This window comes from Puma concolor, chromosome D2, assembly GCF_028749965.1.
Source record: "Puma concolor isolate L17-30 chromosome D2, mPumCon1.1.hap2, whole genome shotgun sequence".
Classification (NCBI taxonomy): Eukaryota; Metazoa; Chordata; class Mammalia; order Carnivora; family Felidae; genus Puma; species Puma concolor.
This window is the reverse complement of record NC_141677.1, coordinates 55,254,487-55,269,691: the sequence shown is the minus strand read 5'-3', so window position 1 is coordinate 55,269,691 and position 15,205 is coordinate 55,254,487. Positions and strand designations below refer to the sequence as shown.

General features: G+C 41.4%; 1 protein-coding gene across 9 annotated transcripts in view; it reads right to left on the bottom strand.

Annotated features, from left to right (window-relative positions):
* Positions 1 to 15,205, bottom strand: part of PLCE1 (phospholipase C epsilon 1) — a 323,759-nt gene that overhangs the window by 75,505 nt on the left and 233,049 nt on the right. For all 9 annotated transcript variants that reach the window (XR_015241745.1, XM_086680410.1, XM_086680402.1 and 6 more), the window contains one exon: positions 5,392 to 6,067. Coding sequence is in view for 8 of the 9 variants with exons in the window: in XM_086680410.1 (XP_086536536.1) it covers positions 5,392 to 6,067 (676 nt within the window). In the remaining variant the exon portion in view is untranslated. The remainder of the gene's footprint in view (positions 1 to 5,391; positions 6,068 to 15,205) is intronic.

The following is a 15,205-nucleotide window of genomic DNA, read 5'->3' as shown; positions in this document are numbered from 1 at the left end:
TTCCTCTGGATACAGTCTTGAATCTATGAAAAGGTGAAACATCCTCCCTTGACCAATGGTTGGCATAAGATCCAAATAAGCCAATCAGAATCTCCCTCCCTGGAAAATGAATCTTGAATACAGTGATACTGAGAATGAAAATGGCTGGAGAGCATTGTTTCTTGTTGCAGTCCTGCTCAAGATAGTCCCTGTGAATAAGCCACTACAATTAACTTCAAAGTGGAATAAACATTTCATGACAAAATTTCATAAATAAATTTTACCTACGTTATTGAATTAACTACCTAATCCTTTGTAGAAGTTTTATCTTTTTTATTTATGGGTTTTAACTAACACATCTTTAAAAATTTAATAGACTCCTTCCTTAAAATGTAAAACTTCTGCCCTGGGAAAGACACTGTCAAGAGAATTAGAAGACAAGTCACAGATTGGGAGAAAATGTTTGCAAAAGAAACATCTGATAAAGAATGGTTATCCAGGGGAGCCTGGGTGGCTCAGTTGGTTAAGCGTCCGACTCTTGATTTTGGCTCAGGTCATGATCTCATGGTTTGTTGGTTCGAGTCCCGCATCAGGCTCTGTGCTGACAATGTGGAACCTGCCTGAGATTCTCTCTCTCTTCCTCTTTGTTCCTCCCCACTTGTGCTCTCTCTCTCACTCTCAAAATAAATAAACTTAAAAAAATGGCAAATACACAGTGAGAACTTAAAACTCAACAATAAGAAAACAAATAACCCAATGAAAAAATAGTCCAAAGACCTCAACAGACACCTCACCAAAGAAGAGAGAAAGATGGCAAATAAACACATGAAAAGATATTCCACATCATGTATCATCAGGAAACTGCAAATTAAAATGAGACACCACTCCACACCTGGCCAAACTCCCGAACACTGACCACACCAAATACTGATGGGGATGTGGAGTAACAGGAACAAGAATTCATTCTACTGAGAATGCAACATGGCATAGTCACTTCGGAAGGCAGTGCAGCAGCACCTTACAAAAGTAAACATTCTCTTAAGATATGCTCCAGCAATCACGCTCCTTGGTGTTGACCCAAAACAGTTGAAAACTTCAGTCCACACAGAAACCTGAACATGAATATTTACAGCAGCTAGCTTTACTCATAATTGCCACAACTTGGAAGCAACCAAGATGTCCTTCAGTAGGTAAATGGATAAATAAACTATGGTACATCCACACACTGGAGTATTATTCAGCAATAAAAAGAAATGAGCATGGGAAGACATGCAAGAATCCTCTTATTTTAATAATTGTTTTGAAAGTTTGTTTATTTTGAGAAAGAGAGTGCTAGCAGGGGAGGGGGAGAGAGAGAGAGAGAGAGAGAGAGAGAGAGAGAGAATCCCAAGCAGACTCTGCAGGGTCAGCACAGAGCCTGACATGGGTTCAAACTCGTGAAACTGTGAGATAATGGCCTGAGCGAAATCAAGAGTTGGACGCTTAACCGACTGAGCCCCCCGGGCGCCCTGACATGCAAGAATCTTAAATGAATATTACTAAGTGAAAGGAGCCAACCTGAGAAGGTTACATTTTGTATGAGTCCAACTACATGATGTTCTAGAAGAGGCAAAACTATGGAGACAATAAAAAGATAAGCGGTTGCAGGGGCAGGGGGAAGGATGAGGTAGGGTGGGAGGAAGAGATGAACAGGTAGAGCACAGAGAATTTTTAGGGTAGTTACAATACTCCATGTGATATTATAATTATGAATATATGCCATTACATAGTTGTACAAACCTAAACAATGAACTCTAAGGTAAACTGTGGATTTGGGATGATTATGATATATCAATGCAGATTCATCCTTTGTAAAAAAAATGTACCATTCTGGTGAGTGATGCTGACAATGGGACATGGGTGGGGGGCAGGAGGTTTATGGGAAACCTCTGTACATTCCTCTCAATTTTATTGTAAACTTAGCACTGCTCTAAAAAAAGAAAATCTTTAATAAAAAAAAAAATTTAATAGACCCATACCATGTACGTATAAAAGAATCAGCCTCCAATGCGTTGGTATTTCTAAATTCAGAACATCCTAACATGGGTCAAGCTTTACCCTTAATAGAAATATTTTAGGCCTGGAAAAGGCAGATGCCTTTGTTTAATCTTTAAAGGAGACTTTCTGGGAAGCAAAATATAGTTTGACTCTTTCTTTGATTTTGTACAAACAAAAACTTGATTGGGATGGGTGAAGGATGTACCTTCTCTTTTTAATTTGGAAGAAGAGCTATTGTGAGTGAAGATACATTCTCAGTTTTAGAAAAAAGTTACTTTCAAATACGAGTATTCTAATACTAGTAAATGTAAATTGATCTAATGAAAATTGTAACAGGAGGTAAAGCAAAAGACAAGAAATTGTGATACTTGTAATGAAGCCTTAGGGATACAGGAAAATAAAAGAAGTTCATGTGGATATTAGGATTAGGAAGCTGATTCCTTAAAAATTATACATGCACTTTTGCCTCTTGGCATTATCTTTGTATATGATATTTTAAGTACTGTTAAATGTATCTAATCCTTTGAATAAATCCTCCCCCCCCCCACCCCAGAAGATAGCAAGAATCTGTTTCTGTTGCTTACAACCAAATTGTACCTGATACCCCTGTTTTGACCTTCTCAGCTTCCCAGAGATCTTCCCAAATACCCAGGATTATGGGTTCTCAGCTCTGCCTGCGTAACCTCAAGCCAAAACTCATGACACCAGTCTTTCTCCTACACCTCACATCAAATCTCTCGCAGCTTACTTTCTTTTATTTTCCTGTATTCCTAGGCTGTATTATAAAGGTTACTATTTCTTCTTTTTTTCCCTTTATCTCTTGTAAGTATTTCCATTTGATCAAATGCATTTACTAGTACTAAACTACTTCTATTTGAAAGAAGCTTCACACACTCATCACACAAGAAGACTCTGATGTCATGAAAATTACATTCTACATAAGCCCTTTCCAAACTGGGGAGAAAGAAGTACTCTTACAGGGCTGTTAATAGAAGTTTGGAAGAGCCCGAGACTGTTCATAAATTTCTTTAACTTACAGGTACATTTAAACCCATTTCTTTTGTACCTTAGGACCTCTCAAGAGCCTTAAGTGTGCTAAGAGGTATTATAAATCACCAAGAGGGACATTTAACATGATGCCTATTTGACCTTTTGTTCTGAAAATACCAACTTGGATCTTTTTGATGTTCTCTGAGACAATTTGGGAGATGGGAAAATAATCAGTCGCTGAGTTTGTTTCACGTAACAAAAATCCTGAGTGTCTGTTTCTGAGAAATGTTGCCTTGTCTTCCTGGGCGGCTCATGCAGAACAATGTTTTGAGGCAGACCATCACCTGTTTTCAGAAGTGACTGAAGTAGATGGAGCTGTTGTGCCATTACACCATAAAGGCTTGTTCCCATGCAGTGGTGGAGGAGTGGGGGCTGTGGGGAAGGGAGGGGTGCTGCTGTGTGTGCCAACTGGGAAGGGCTGAGTTGGCTCCAGGTCACTTCCTGTCTCTGCTCCAGCCGTGCCTCTTACCTCTTCTGCTGTTTCTGGTCTCAGCTGGTGCCTTCTTCAGCAAAAACTGAAGGCTGCCAGGGTGAATGAGAGACCAAGTACACCCTAGGTGTTCATTCAGCTACTTTATGCTGGAAGATGGGAAAGGAAACAAATGGAGCAAATAAACCACATCGCCAGCCGCTTTGTGACAGTGAGTGTAACTGAGCTCAGAGACTTTGGTTTGTGTCCAGGTTGAATGGATTTGCATGACTGTGGAAAGCTGAGGAATGATTATAATTAAAAATCAACATTTTACCTGGGGCGCCTGGGTGGCTCAGTCGGTTAAGCGTCCGACTTCAGCTCAGGTCATGATCTCACAGTCTGTGAGTTCAAGCCCTGCGTCAGGCTCTGTGCTGACAGCTCAGAGTCCGGAGCCTGCTTCAGATTCTGTGTCTCCCCCCTCTCTGCCCCTCCCATGCTCATGCTCTGTCTCTCTGTCTCTGTCTCTCTCTCAGTAATAAGTAAATGCTAAAAAAAAAAAAAAAAAAAATTTGAAAAGAAATCAACATTTACAATAGCCCCTGAAGACTTCTTTTTTTCCAAGCAGTTGACTGCACTGGACTCTCCCTGTGGAGTGGACAGGAAGCAGGTATCTTGGTTTCCACTTTAAGATGAATTAACTGAAATAGGCTTTGTGCTGTGCAGTATTAGCATAATCGTGTACATAGGCCTATATGCTTATTAATCAATTAATCCATTAGTTGTTCAGGATATGATCTCCACTCATCAGTATTGCATGAATGTGGGTAAAGGAGAAAAAGGGAGCATTATATATATACACATACATACACATATATATGTGCATCTCTACTAACAGCCCAGGGGAAAATGTCTCTACTTGTCAGAAACATGTTAGGACTGTGAAAAGTACATGAAATCAGTCATTTGAGTAATTTCAGCCATGGTTCTATTTGTTCTGTGACACTAGTAAAAAAAGATTTTTTTTTTTTTTTGCCAAAAAAGATGGAAAAGCATAACAAAGAAAAACTGAATGCTTTGATACAACTCATTTAGAAACGCCATCAATAGTGTTGTGTCCCCTTGTGGCAGGGTTTTCCCGAGCAATCTGCCCTCTGTCTTCCAGGAGTATGCTATTCTGGTCCTTCCGGTCTCTTCTCACACCTCAGCCCAGTGCTGCCGCCACCCTTGGCTGGAGTGTTAAGTACCTGATAATTTTAGGGTTAGTGAGAAACACACTCACTTTAAGCAGCTGACTGTGAGAAGCTGCCTCCTCAGGGCTGTGCCAATATAAACCTGGTGAGGAAGAACTTCATTAAAGCTCAGAGGTGCTACAGTGAGGCAGCAGGACACAGTGAATTAATGCTCTGAGAGTCACCTAGCATATTAGGTGATGGGGCAGGATTTCAATTTCCAAAGTGAAGGTTTCCAATGTATCAGCTGGTCCGTAATTAATAATAAAAGCATTCACACCATAATGCTGTCAATGGAAACTTTGAGTAAGCGAATATGCTTATATTAACTGGTTTCTTTGCTATGAGAAGTACAATGACCGCAGTCTCTATTTTCATACAAAATGTTAACTGGACCTAATAAAAGCCACACACTATTCTTTATACATAGGAACTGGCATTAATGACTTGACACATATTAACTCAGTTAAACCCCACAGCCGCTCTAACAATGGGTATTGTTATCATTCTCATTTTATAGATAAGAAACCAAGGCACAGAAAGGTAAAGTCGAAGGTGCCCTGTATCACTGAGGTAGTAAATGACAGAGGGTGAGAATGAACCCTGGTGGTCCAAGTGTGGCTTTGCAAGATTAATGACTTGAGAATTAGGGGAGTGAGGAGAGAGGGACGGCTACACCCCTACCTGATAGAGGCTGACGTACTGTTTCCGCAGCCACTGCTGCCTCTGGTCAGGGAACTTCCTCATCTTCCTCACGGCTCTCGTGAGTTCCAGCAATCCACTGAAGAGCATCTTAGCTGTGTGCCTGGGTGCCACAAAGTGCAATAATCTATTGTCCGTGGTCTGGAGCCCATAGAGCAGCGTCACGCCAGTCTCTGAGAGAAACATGCTACCCAGTTTGTTCTGAACACACACAGTGTGTATATCGATGCTAGGGTGTCCCATGTACACAGCTTTTGCTGAGAACAGATCCAAGACCCCCTCTGCCAGGCCACTTAGTCCAGCATTGCCCAGTAACGGGAATTTGCCAGGCTCAGACGTGTTACTAAGCACACCGAGTTTTGCTTTAGCACTGGCCAGGGAAGCAGTGGTGGGCTTTGTCCAGGTCAAGGTGCTGTTGTCAGGCTGAAGCTGGAGGAAGCATCGGGCAGAGAGGTGCGTGTCCTGGTCGTAGTGGATGACAGTGGCCCCCTGCAGCAGGAACTGGTGCACATCGGCTCGGATGGACAGCACGTACCATGGGATTAGCTCTGTCCCATGGTCAAAGGCCTTCTGTGGCTCTTCTGATCCGTGAGCGTCCCATTCTTTGGATTTCTCAAAGATGTCATTTTCAGAATCTAACAGGTCTCCAATGATAAACCTAATGGAAAAAAATACAAATTTGATCTGTCTTGTAATCAGAAGTGAGAACAACACAAAGCCTTTCGTTGACCCTGGACATCATTTTTCACTCCACTGTAAGTTCAAATTAGCATAGGAAATATAAAATGCTAAAGGTCAGAGTAAACTTTTTATAGCTGTATTCTAAAACCATGTATTTAGCAGTATGTCTGACTGTAGGCATAAGGAAAGGAACTACTATAAGTTCTTGTATTTTTAATATCAACAATCTTCATTATGTATTAGTTTCCCCTCTTGTGTCAGGAACTGTTAAATACATTACATACTTTTTTTTTTTGAGAGAGAGAGAGAGAGAGAGGGAGGGTGGTGAAGGGCAGAGGGAGAGAGAGAGAGAATCTTAAGCAGGCTCCATGCTCAGTGTGGAGCTTGATGTAGGGCTTAATCCCATGACCCTGGGATCATGGCATGAGCTGAAATTAAGAGTCGGGCTCTCAACCGACTGAGCCACCCAGGTGCACTGTTATATACATTTTTGCACTTAATTTGACCTACTTGTGATGTAAGATTTTTTTTTCTTTTTAACCTATGAGGAAGCTGGGCTCAAAAGGGGTAGAATAACTCCCTCCAGATCATCCAGCTCAGAAGAGGCCTACCCAAGGCAGGATTCTGCTCTGACTTGTCAGCCTGGGACCTTCCTCACTAAGTTTGACTGCCTTCTACTTGATCAGAACCAAATGTTGTGACCTGAACACAATGGGGCTAAAATAGGCAGAACAAGACTTACTACGTTGGCCTGAGAAGTGTCTCTGTTAAAAAATAAAATACCATTCGTTCAAAGACACTTGGAAAATACAGCCATGGTGGCTAGATGAACAAGAACAGTTCTCCTTGACTCAACTTTAGATTTTCATTGTGTGTGTGTGTGTGTGTGTGTGTGTGTGTGTGTGTGTGTGTATGCTCATGTACGTATACATGTGCACATAAAGGACTTGTCTGCTTGGAAAATTCAGCCATGTTGTCTTCCCTGAGTTGGGAATCTGGATTGTTAGGGCCAGAAGGATCTAGGGGGAAGGCAAGGGAGACCTTATTGCCTCCTTTCTATAGGGCCACCTTTATAGGAATGTGCCCAAGAGAGACTTGTTCTTTTTGTTTCAAAGCATGAAGAATTGTTATTAAGATCAAGGTTTCTGGGCCCCTGGGTGCTCAGTCAGTTAGGTGGCTGACTCTTGATTTTGGCTCAGGTCATGCTCTCACACTTCTTGGGATTGAGCCCCGCATCAGGCTCTGTGCTGACAACATGGAGCCTGCTTGGGAATCTCTCTCTCCCTCTCTCTGCCCTTCCCCCGCTCACACTCTCTCTGTTTCTCTCTGAAAATAAATAGAATTTAAAAAAAAGAATAGAGATTAAAAAAAAAAAGAAAAGATCAAGGTTTTTGCTGTTTGATCCATAGACATCGCTTGCAAAGTGGTGGATAAAATTGAGAAGGAGCTGGTCCATACATCTCTGGGGAGGAATGTTCCAACTGACTTGAGGCACTTGGGCAGCCTACTGTGACTCCTGGCAGGGTAGGAGCAGTGGCACTGGGCTTCCTGGACTCTTGGTCTAGATCCTGGTCCCTAAGCAAGATCCCATTCCTGCTTTCAAATGGCAGGTTCTTCCTCCTTGCCTCCCATAAGTAGATATTCTTTTTTTTTTTTCCAATATATGAAATTTATTGTCAAATTGGTTTCCATACAACACCCAGTGCTCATCCCAAAAGGTGCCTTCCTCAATACCCATCATCCACCCTCCCCTCCCTCCCACCCCCCATCAACCCTCAGTTTGTTCTCAGTTTTTAAGAGTCTCTTATGCTTTGGCTCTCTTCCACTCTAACCTCTTTTTTTTTTTTTCTTCCCCTCCCCCGTGGGTTTCTGTTAAGTTTCTCAGGATCCACGTAAGAGTGAAAACATATGGTATCTGTCTTTCTCTGTATGGCTTATTTCACTTAGCATCACACTCTCCAGTTCCATCCATGTTGCTACAAAGGGCCATATTTCATTCTTTCTCATTGCCACGTAGTACTCCATTGTGTATATAAACCACAATTTCTTTATCCATTCATCAGTTGATGGACATTCAGGTTCTAGTAGATATTCTTAAAAAAAGAAAATAAATCTACAAGAGATCTCACAAATCTGATAATCAGAATATCGTCTTCAGATAACACACACTGGAAACACTGGAAACAATCCAAATGTCTAGCAACAATAAAATGTATAAATAAAATTTGGTGGATTCATACAATGTAATGAATTGCACAGCAATGAAAACAAACAGGTAATAGCTAGCGCAATGCAACGATAGGGACATATCTTAAGCAAGACACACAAGAATATATATTGTATGGTTATATTTGTGTAAATGTAAATTTCAAAACCAGGTAAAACTATACTATGTTATTTAGAAATGCACAAGAGGGATATAATTATAAAGAAAAGCAGGAAGTAGTAGTGAATTTTAGTCTAGGGGAAAGGGTGACAAAATTGAGAAGGGAAACACACGGTTTCTGGTGCTGGGCAGTTTCACTGTGGGCGGGAGTTATGCATGCATTGACTTGATTATCCAAATACATTCTTTTTTTTTTTTTTTTTTAAGTTTGTTTATTTATTTATTTATTTATTTTGAGAGAGACAGAGAGAGAGAGTACAAGCGGGGGGAAGGGCAGAGAGAGAGGGGGACAGAGGATCCAAAGAGGGCTTCATGCTGACAGCTTTGAGCCTGATGTGGGCCTCAAACTCACAAACCCTGAGATCACTACCTGAGCTGAAGTCGGATGTTCAACTGACTGAGCCACCCAGGTGCCCCCAAAATACATCCGTTTTTTTTTTTTTTAACTTTTAACTTTAGAATAACTTTAGATTTGTGGAAAAATTTCAAAAACAGTAGATCCCACATTTGGTTTTCCCTGTTATGATCATCTTATTGGGATGCTATGTTTGGCATAATTCATAATCCAATACTGATTCATTATTATTAATTGAAGTCCATACTCCATAGAGTTCCTTAGTTTCTTTCCCCCCATGTCCTTTTTCTTTTCCAGGATTTTATTCAGGATACCATATTACATTTAGTTGTCATGCTTCTATAAGGCTCTTCTTATGTATGACAGTTTCTTACACTTCCCTTGTTTTTAATGATCTTGACAGTTCTGAGGAGCACTGGTTAGGTATTTTGTAGAATGTCCCTCAATTAGAATTTGCCAGATATTTTTCTCATAATTAGACTGGGGCTATCAGTTCTGGGGAGGAAGCTCACTGGGCTAGAGAGTCCTCCTCACATTACAGCCAGGGAACATACTATTAACATGATTTAACTGTTGATGTTGATCTGACTGAGGTTGTGTTGGTCATGTCCCACTGTAAAGTTATTCTTTATTATTATTTTTAATATAATTTATGGTCAAACTGGCTAACATACAGTGTGTACAGTGTGCTCTTGGTTTTGGGGGTAGATTCCTGTGATTCATCGCTTACATGCAACACCCAGCGCTCATCCCAACAAGCACCCACCTCAGTGACATTTTTAAAACTCCTTTCCATATTGTCCTCTTTGGAAGGAAGTCCACATGTACATGTAAGGGGTACAAAGTTATTTTCTACCTCCTCAAGGGCAGAATATCTATATAGGTTTTTTGGAATTCTTCTGCGTGGGAGATTTGTCTCTTCTCTCCCATCTGTTTATCATTTACGTATATGGGTTCATGAATATTTATTTAATATTTTAGTTTATAATCTAATTCTACTTCATTTTGTAGCTTGAGTTGTCCCAGCTTTGGCCATCAGAAGCTTTCTTAGTTGGCTCTTGTATTCCTTTGAAGTTCATTGTACTTCCTTTGTTTGTTTTTAGCACTTCTTTACTTTCCGGTACAACAAAATGCCCCAGGCTCATCTTTTGTATTTCCTGCCCTAGCTCTAGGATCAGCCATTTCTCTAAGGAACTTTGCTTTCTTTAATTGAAGAATGTTATTAGAAATCAAGATTTGCGTGCTACCTGCAAACACACCTTATTTTATGTACTTAAAAATTTTTTTTAAATTAAAATCTTTAAAATATTTATTTATTTATTTATTTATTTATTTATTTATTTGGCTAACATACCGTGTATACAGTGTGCTCTTGGTTTTGGAGGTAGATTCCCGTGATTCATCGCTTACATACAACACCCGGTGCTCATCCCAACAAGTGCCCTCCGCAATGCCCATCACCCATTTTCCCCTCTCCCCCAGTGTCCCCCTCCATACCCTGCCCCCCGCCCCATCAACCCTCAGTTTGTTCTCTGTATTTAAGAGTCTCTTATGATTTGCCTCCCTCCCTCTCTGTTTGTAACTATTAAAAAAAATTTTTTTAATGTTTATTTATTTTTTTTTTAATTTTTTTTTTCAACGTTTATTTATTTTTGGGACAGAGAGAGACAGAGCATGAACGGGGGAGGGTCAGAGAGAGAGGGAGACACAGAATCGGAAACAGGCTCCAGGCTCTGAGCCATCAGCCCAGAGCCTGACGCGGGGCTCGAACTCACGGACCGCGAGATCGTGACCTGGCTGAAGTCGGGCGCCCAACCGACTGCGCCACCCAGGCGCCCCTTAATGTTTATTTTTGAGAGAGAGAAAGACAGCATGAGCAGGGGAGGGGCAGAGAGAGAGGGAGACACAGAATCTGAAGCAGGCTCCAGACTTCGAGCTGTCAGCACAGAGCCCAATGTGGGGCTTGAACTCAGGAACCGCGAGATCACGACCTGAGCCAAAGTCAGACGTTTAACTGACTGAGCCACCCAGGCACCCTTTATGTACTTTTCTTAATGTTGCATTTAATGATAAAAAGTGAAGAAAAAAAAGAAAATCCTTTATGTCTAGCCTAGCTTGATTCCTCTGAAACTGCCATCAAGAACAATGGAAAACCAATATTTATTTATGTCCTCGTCTACAATGCTTATGCTTATGCTTCATACACACAGAATGGTGGTTAGGAACATGCCGTCTATAGTCACTGTGGGTTTAATGTTAGCTCTGCCACCTATCTGCTGTGTGACCTGGTCAAATCATTCAACCTCACTTTACTTATCTGTTAATGGCAAAAAGACAACGCTCATTTCACAGAGCAGGTGAGGCTCAAATAAGAGAACTTGCAAAGAAAGCACTTAGCACTGTGTCTGGCTCAGTAAAGTACACCACTATAATTAAATACAGGAAGACCAAGATTTCATTCTTCCTGCTTCTCCTTTCCCCACCTTCCTTTTCTCTACACTAAATGGGCCCAACTATTGCTCTAGAGGGGTTTTCTTTAGGGCCACATGCAAGCTCTTTTATCTTTTTATTTCCTTTCTCTGGGATCATTTTCACATTCTCCAGGTCACACTTCTGGTTTTTGTTGTTTTTTTAAGAGCAGAAAGGATTCAATTGGTGTCTGTACCCATAGAGTACAACTTAGGTTAATTTGGACATATAACTTCTGATTTTAATTGAGCAAAAGAAATAGTGTCTCCCATATTCCATTTAATTTGAGTTCTGAGCTAAATCAAATATTTTCCAGTGAAAAACTTCAGGTATTACAAAAAACAGCATCTGGGGGTGCCTGGTTAAGCGTCCGACTTCAGCTCAGGTCATGATCTCTCGGTTCATGAGTTCGAGCCCCGTGTTGGACTCTGTGCGGACGGCTTAGAGCCTGGAGCCTGCTTCGGATTCTGTGTCTCCCTCTCTGTTCCTCCCCTGCTGGTGCTACTGTCTCCCTCTCTCTCAAAAATAAATAAACATTAAAAACACACACACACACACAAAAAAAAACCAGTGTCTGGAAAGAAAACTGTGCAGCTTTTCTGGAGCCTGTTTTCTGCTGCTCAGAGCTAATGTAAACTGGGAACGAGAGACACTGTCTTTCTTAGCATCAGTTTCTATTTTTGAACACAAAAAGGACTAATGCTGAGTGTTAACAGTTACATTACAAAGCCTAAGATAATGCCTAAGAGAAAAGTGACAATTGTTTTGGTAATGAAATAAGTTCATTTCAAGATAGAAACTAGTAGCTTTGTCTCTTAGATCTTACGGTGGATGTTCTGCACTTCTGTGCCTGATTCTCTTAGGAGACAAATCCCTGTGGGTTTACAAGGAGGAGTAGGTGGCATTTAAAGGGTTATTTAGGGACCAAATAACATAATCAAAGATCAAAGATGTGATTTACCAGCAAAGAAGCTACTTTGTCAAACTTAGGTCATATGCCCTAAGAAGAAGACCACGGAGTGAAACAGAAGGAAAGTGTGTATCTGAACCCCCTGGAGAAGTTCCACAGAGTCGGTCAGTTAGAAACCATAAATTGACAGATAAATATTTTTCTAAAGTTCCCTAATGAAAATCTTATATGTGGGGACAAGTGGGCTATTAATCAACTTGGTTAGGCATTTTTAAAAATGTTTATTTATTTATTTTGAGAGAGACAGAGAGAGAGAGCAGGGGAGGGGCAGAGAGGGAGAAATAGAAGCATTTTTAAAAATGTTTATTTATTTTGAGAGAGACAGAGAGAGAGAGCAGGGGAGAGGCAGACAGAGAGGGAGAAATAGAATCCCAAACAGGCCCCACCTTGTCAGCACAAAGCCCAATGCGGGGGCTCCACCTCTCCAAGTATGACATCATGACCTGAGCGAAATCAGGAGTCGGATGCTTAACCGACTGAAGCCACCCAGGCGCCCCAACCTAGTTATGTATTTTCTTAATAACTATTCATTACTTCCTACAATGTTATTATGATTACAGGACCATGATTCATCATGATTTGGAGCCAACCTGCCTGAGGTTAAATCCTGGCCCTGGGAGGTATAAGATCCTGAGTAAAACGGAACTATTGTGAGGATTACATAATGTGATATATGTGAAATATTCAGGACAGTGTTTGCTCAAATGTAGGCTCTTAATAAATAACAGCATGTTAAATATTACTAATATTATTATTGTCCGGATTGCATGTGCAAAGTCAATATTCTAGAATGTAACCACCAAACAAACATTGATTCACTGTGGAAATGGTGTCCAAATTTCAAGCTGGGATTCAAGTGATAAACTAGCTTGAATTGTATGTCGTGCAGACAGTGGGAAATGGCTTTCTTTGTTATAGGTCACAGAAGTAGGACTGGTCTTGGGTGCTGGCTGAGGAGACAGGAAGAGAGAGAGAGAGACAGAGAGGGTCCCAGGTATGCCCAGCAAAGCCAGGGGTGGTGTAGGGGAGACCATGTTAGGGTCTGGGCTGGCCTGAAGCAGTCAACTATATGTGAAGGATGTTATGAGGTGGGTGTTTGTAAGACTGAGACTGGTCTATACCATCTTCTGTGGAGAATAACTGGTTTCCTGTCATTTTATTATTTTGTGCCTGCACATTGAGAGTGTGTGTGTGAGTGAGTGTGTGTGTGTGTGTGTGTGTGTGTGTTTCTCAGATACTGTACTTCCTTCTGCTCAGCTTTCTTATTTTCTATCCCTGTGGGATTGGATAATCTTCCAGGCAAGTCTCAAGGAGGCAGTTGGAGTAGGAGGGCACAGAATTCAGCTCTCTCCAGTAAGGAAGGGGAGCATGACTGAGGGGTGGTCCTAAAATGGCGACTGCTGCCAAGTGCCCACACCTAAGTGTCAGGCCCCCAGATGCCCTGGCTTTGCACTGAAGGGTGCGATGGCAGCCATGCCCCGATAACCCCATCTATGTGGCATTTACAGTGCAAAAGTGCTTATCTCACAAAATCCTTACAATAGCTCTATAAAGCAGTATGGCCATCCCTATTTTAGATGACAAAACCAAGGCTTAGTGAGATGAAGTCACCTATCCAGGTGACATAAATAGAGAGTGCTGGCAATGTGACTGCAAAATTTGAGTTCTTAATCATCTGAAGCAGTCTCCATTCTAAGGTTCTGTCTGAACTCATTATCTACTTATATCCAATTTCTTCAAATGTACAAATTCTTCTTAAGCTGCGGCATCTTTTTTTTTTAATATTTATTTTTGAGAGAGAGAGAGAGAGAGAGAGAGAGAGAGCAGGGAAGGGGCAGAGAGAGAGGGAGACACAGAATCTGAAGCAGGCTCCAGGCTCTGAGCTGTCAGTGCAGAGCCCGACGTGGGGCTCAAACTCATGAGCTGTGAGATTATGACCTGAGCCAGTCAGCTGCCCAACTGACTGAGCCACCCAGGTGCCCCTGCAGCATCTTTTTTTTTTTTAACTTTTTTTTTAATGTTTATTTATTTTTGAGAGACAGAGAATGAGCAGGGGAGGGGCAGAAGGAGAGGGAGACACAGAATCTGAAGCAGGCTCCAGGCTCTGAGAGTCAGCACAGAGCCTGACATGGGGCTTGAACCCACAAACTGTGAGATCATGACCTGAGCCGAAGTCAGACTCAACCAACTGAGCCACCTAGGCACCCCCAAGCTGCAGCATCTTAAAGAGGGGCAACAATATTAAGAGCTTGCAGCTCCTATATGACTACACACTCTTCTTACACATCTTACGAGAGAGAGAGAGAGAGAGAGAGAGAGAGAGAATCTTAAGCAGGCTTCACATTCAGGAAGGAGTCCGATGTGGGGCTCAATCCCACAACTCTAGGATCATGACCTGAACCAAAATCAAGAGTCATATTCTCAACCGACCAAGCCACCCAGGATCCTCACATCTTAATATTCTTAATTTCCATTTCCCTGCAATGGTATCACATGCTTCTCTTATGCCTCCATGACTTACACATACTCACACAGACAAAACTCTTTATTCTCCGTGCTGGTAAATTTAAAAAAAATCATCACTTTTTAAAATTTTATTTTATTTTAGAGAGAGAGAGAGAGAGAATGTGAGCAGGGGAGAGGGGCAGAAGGAGACAGAGAGAGAGGGAGAGAGAATCTTAAGAATCTCCACACTCAGGATGGAGCCTGATATGGACTCAATCCCATGATCCTGGGATCATGACCTGAGCCAAAATCAAGAGTCAGATGCTCAACTGACTGAACCATCTAGGCACCCCAAAAAGTCTTTATTAATGAGTTTTATAGGTTGTATAAAATATAACTGGAGTGTTTTTATAATTCAGATGTTCCCAATCTATAGGAACTAGAAATAAAAAGAAGCTGAGGTTAGCCACTCTACACTAACAAGAAATGC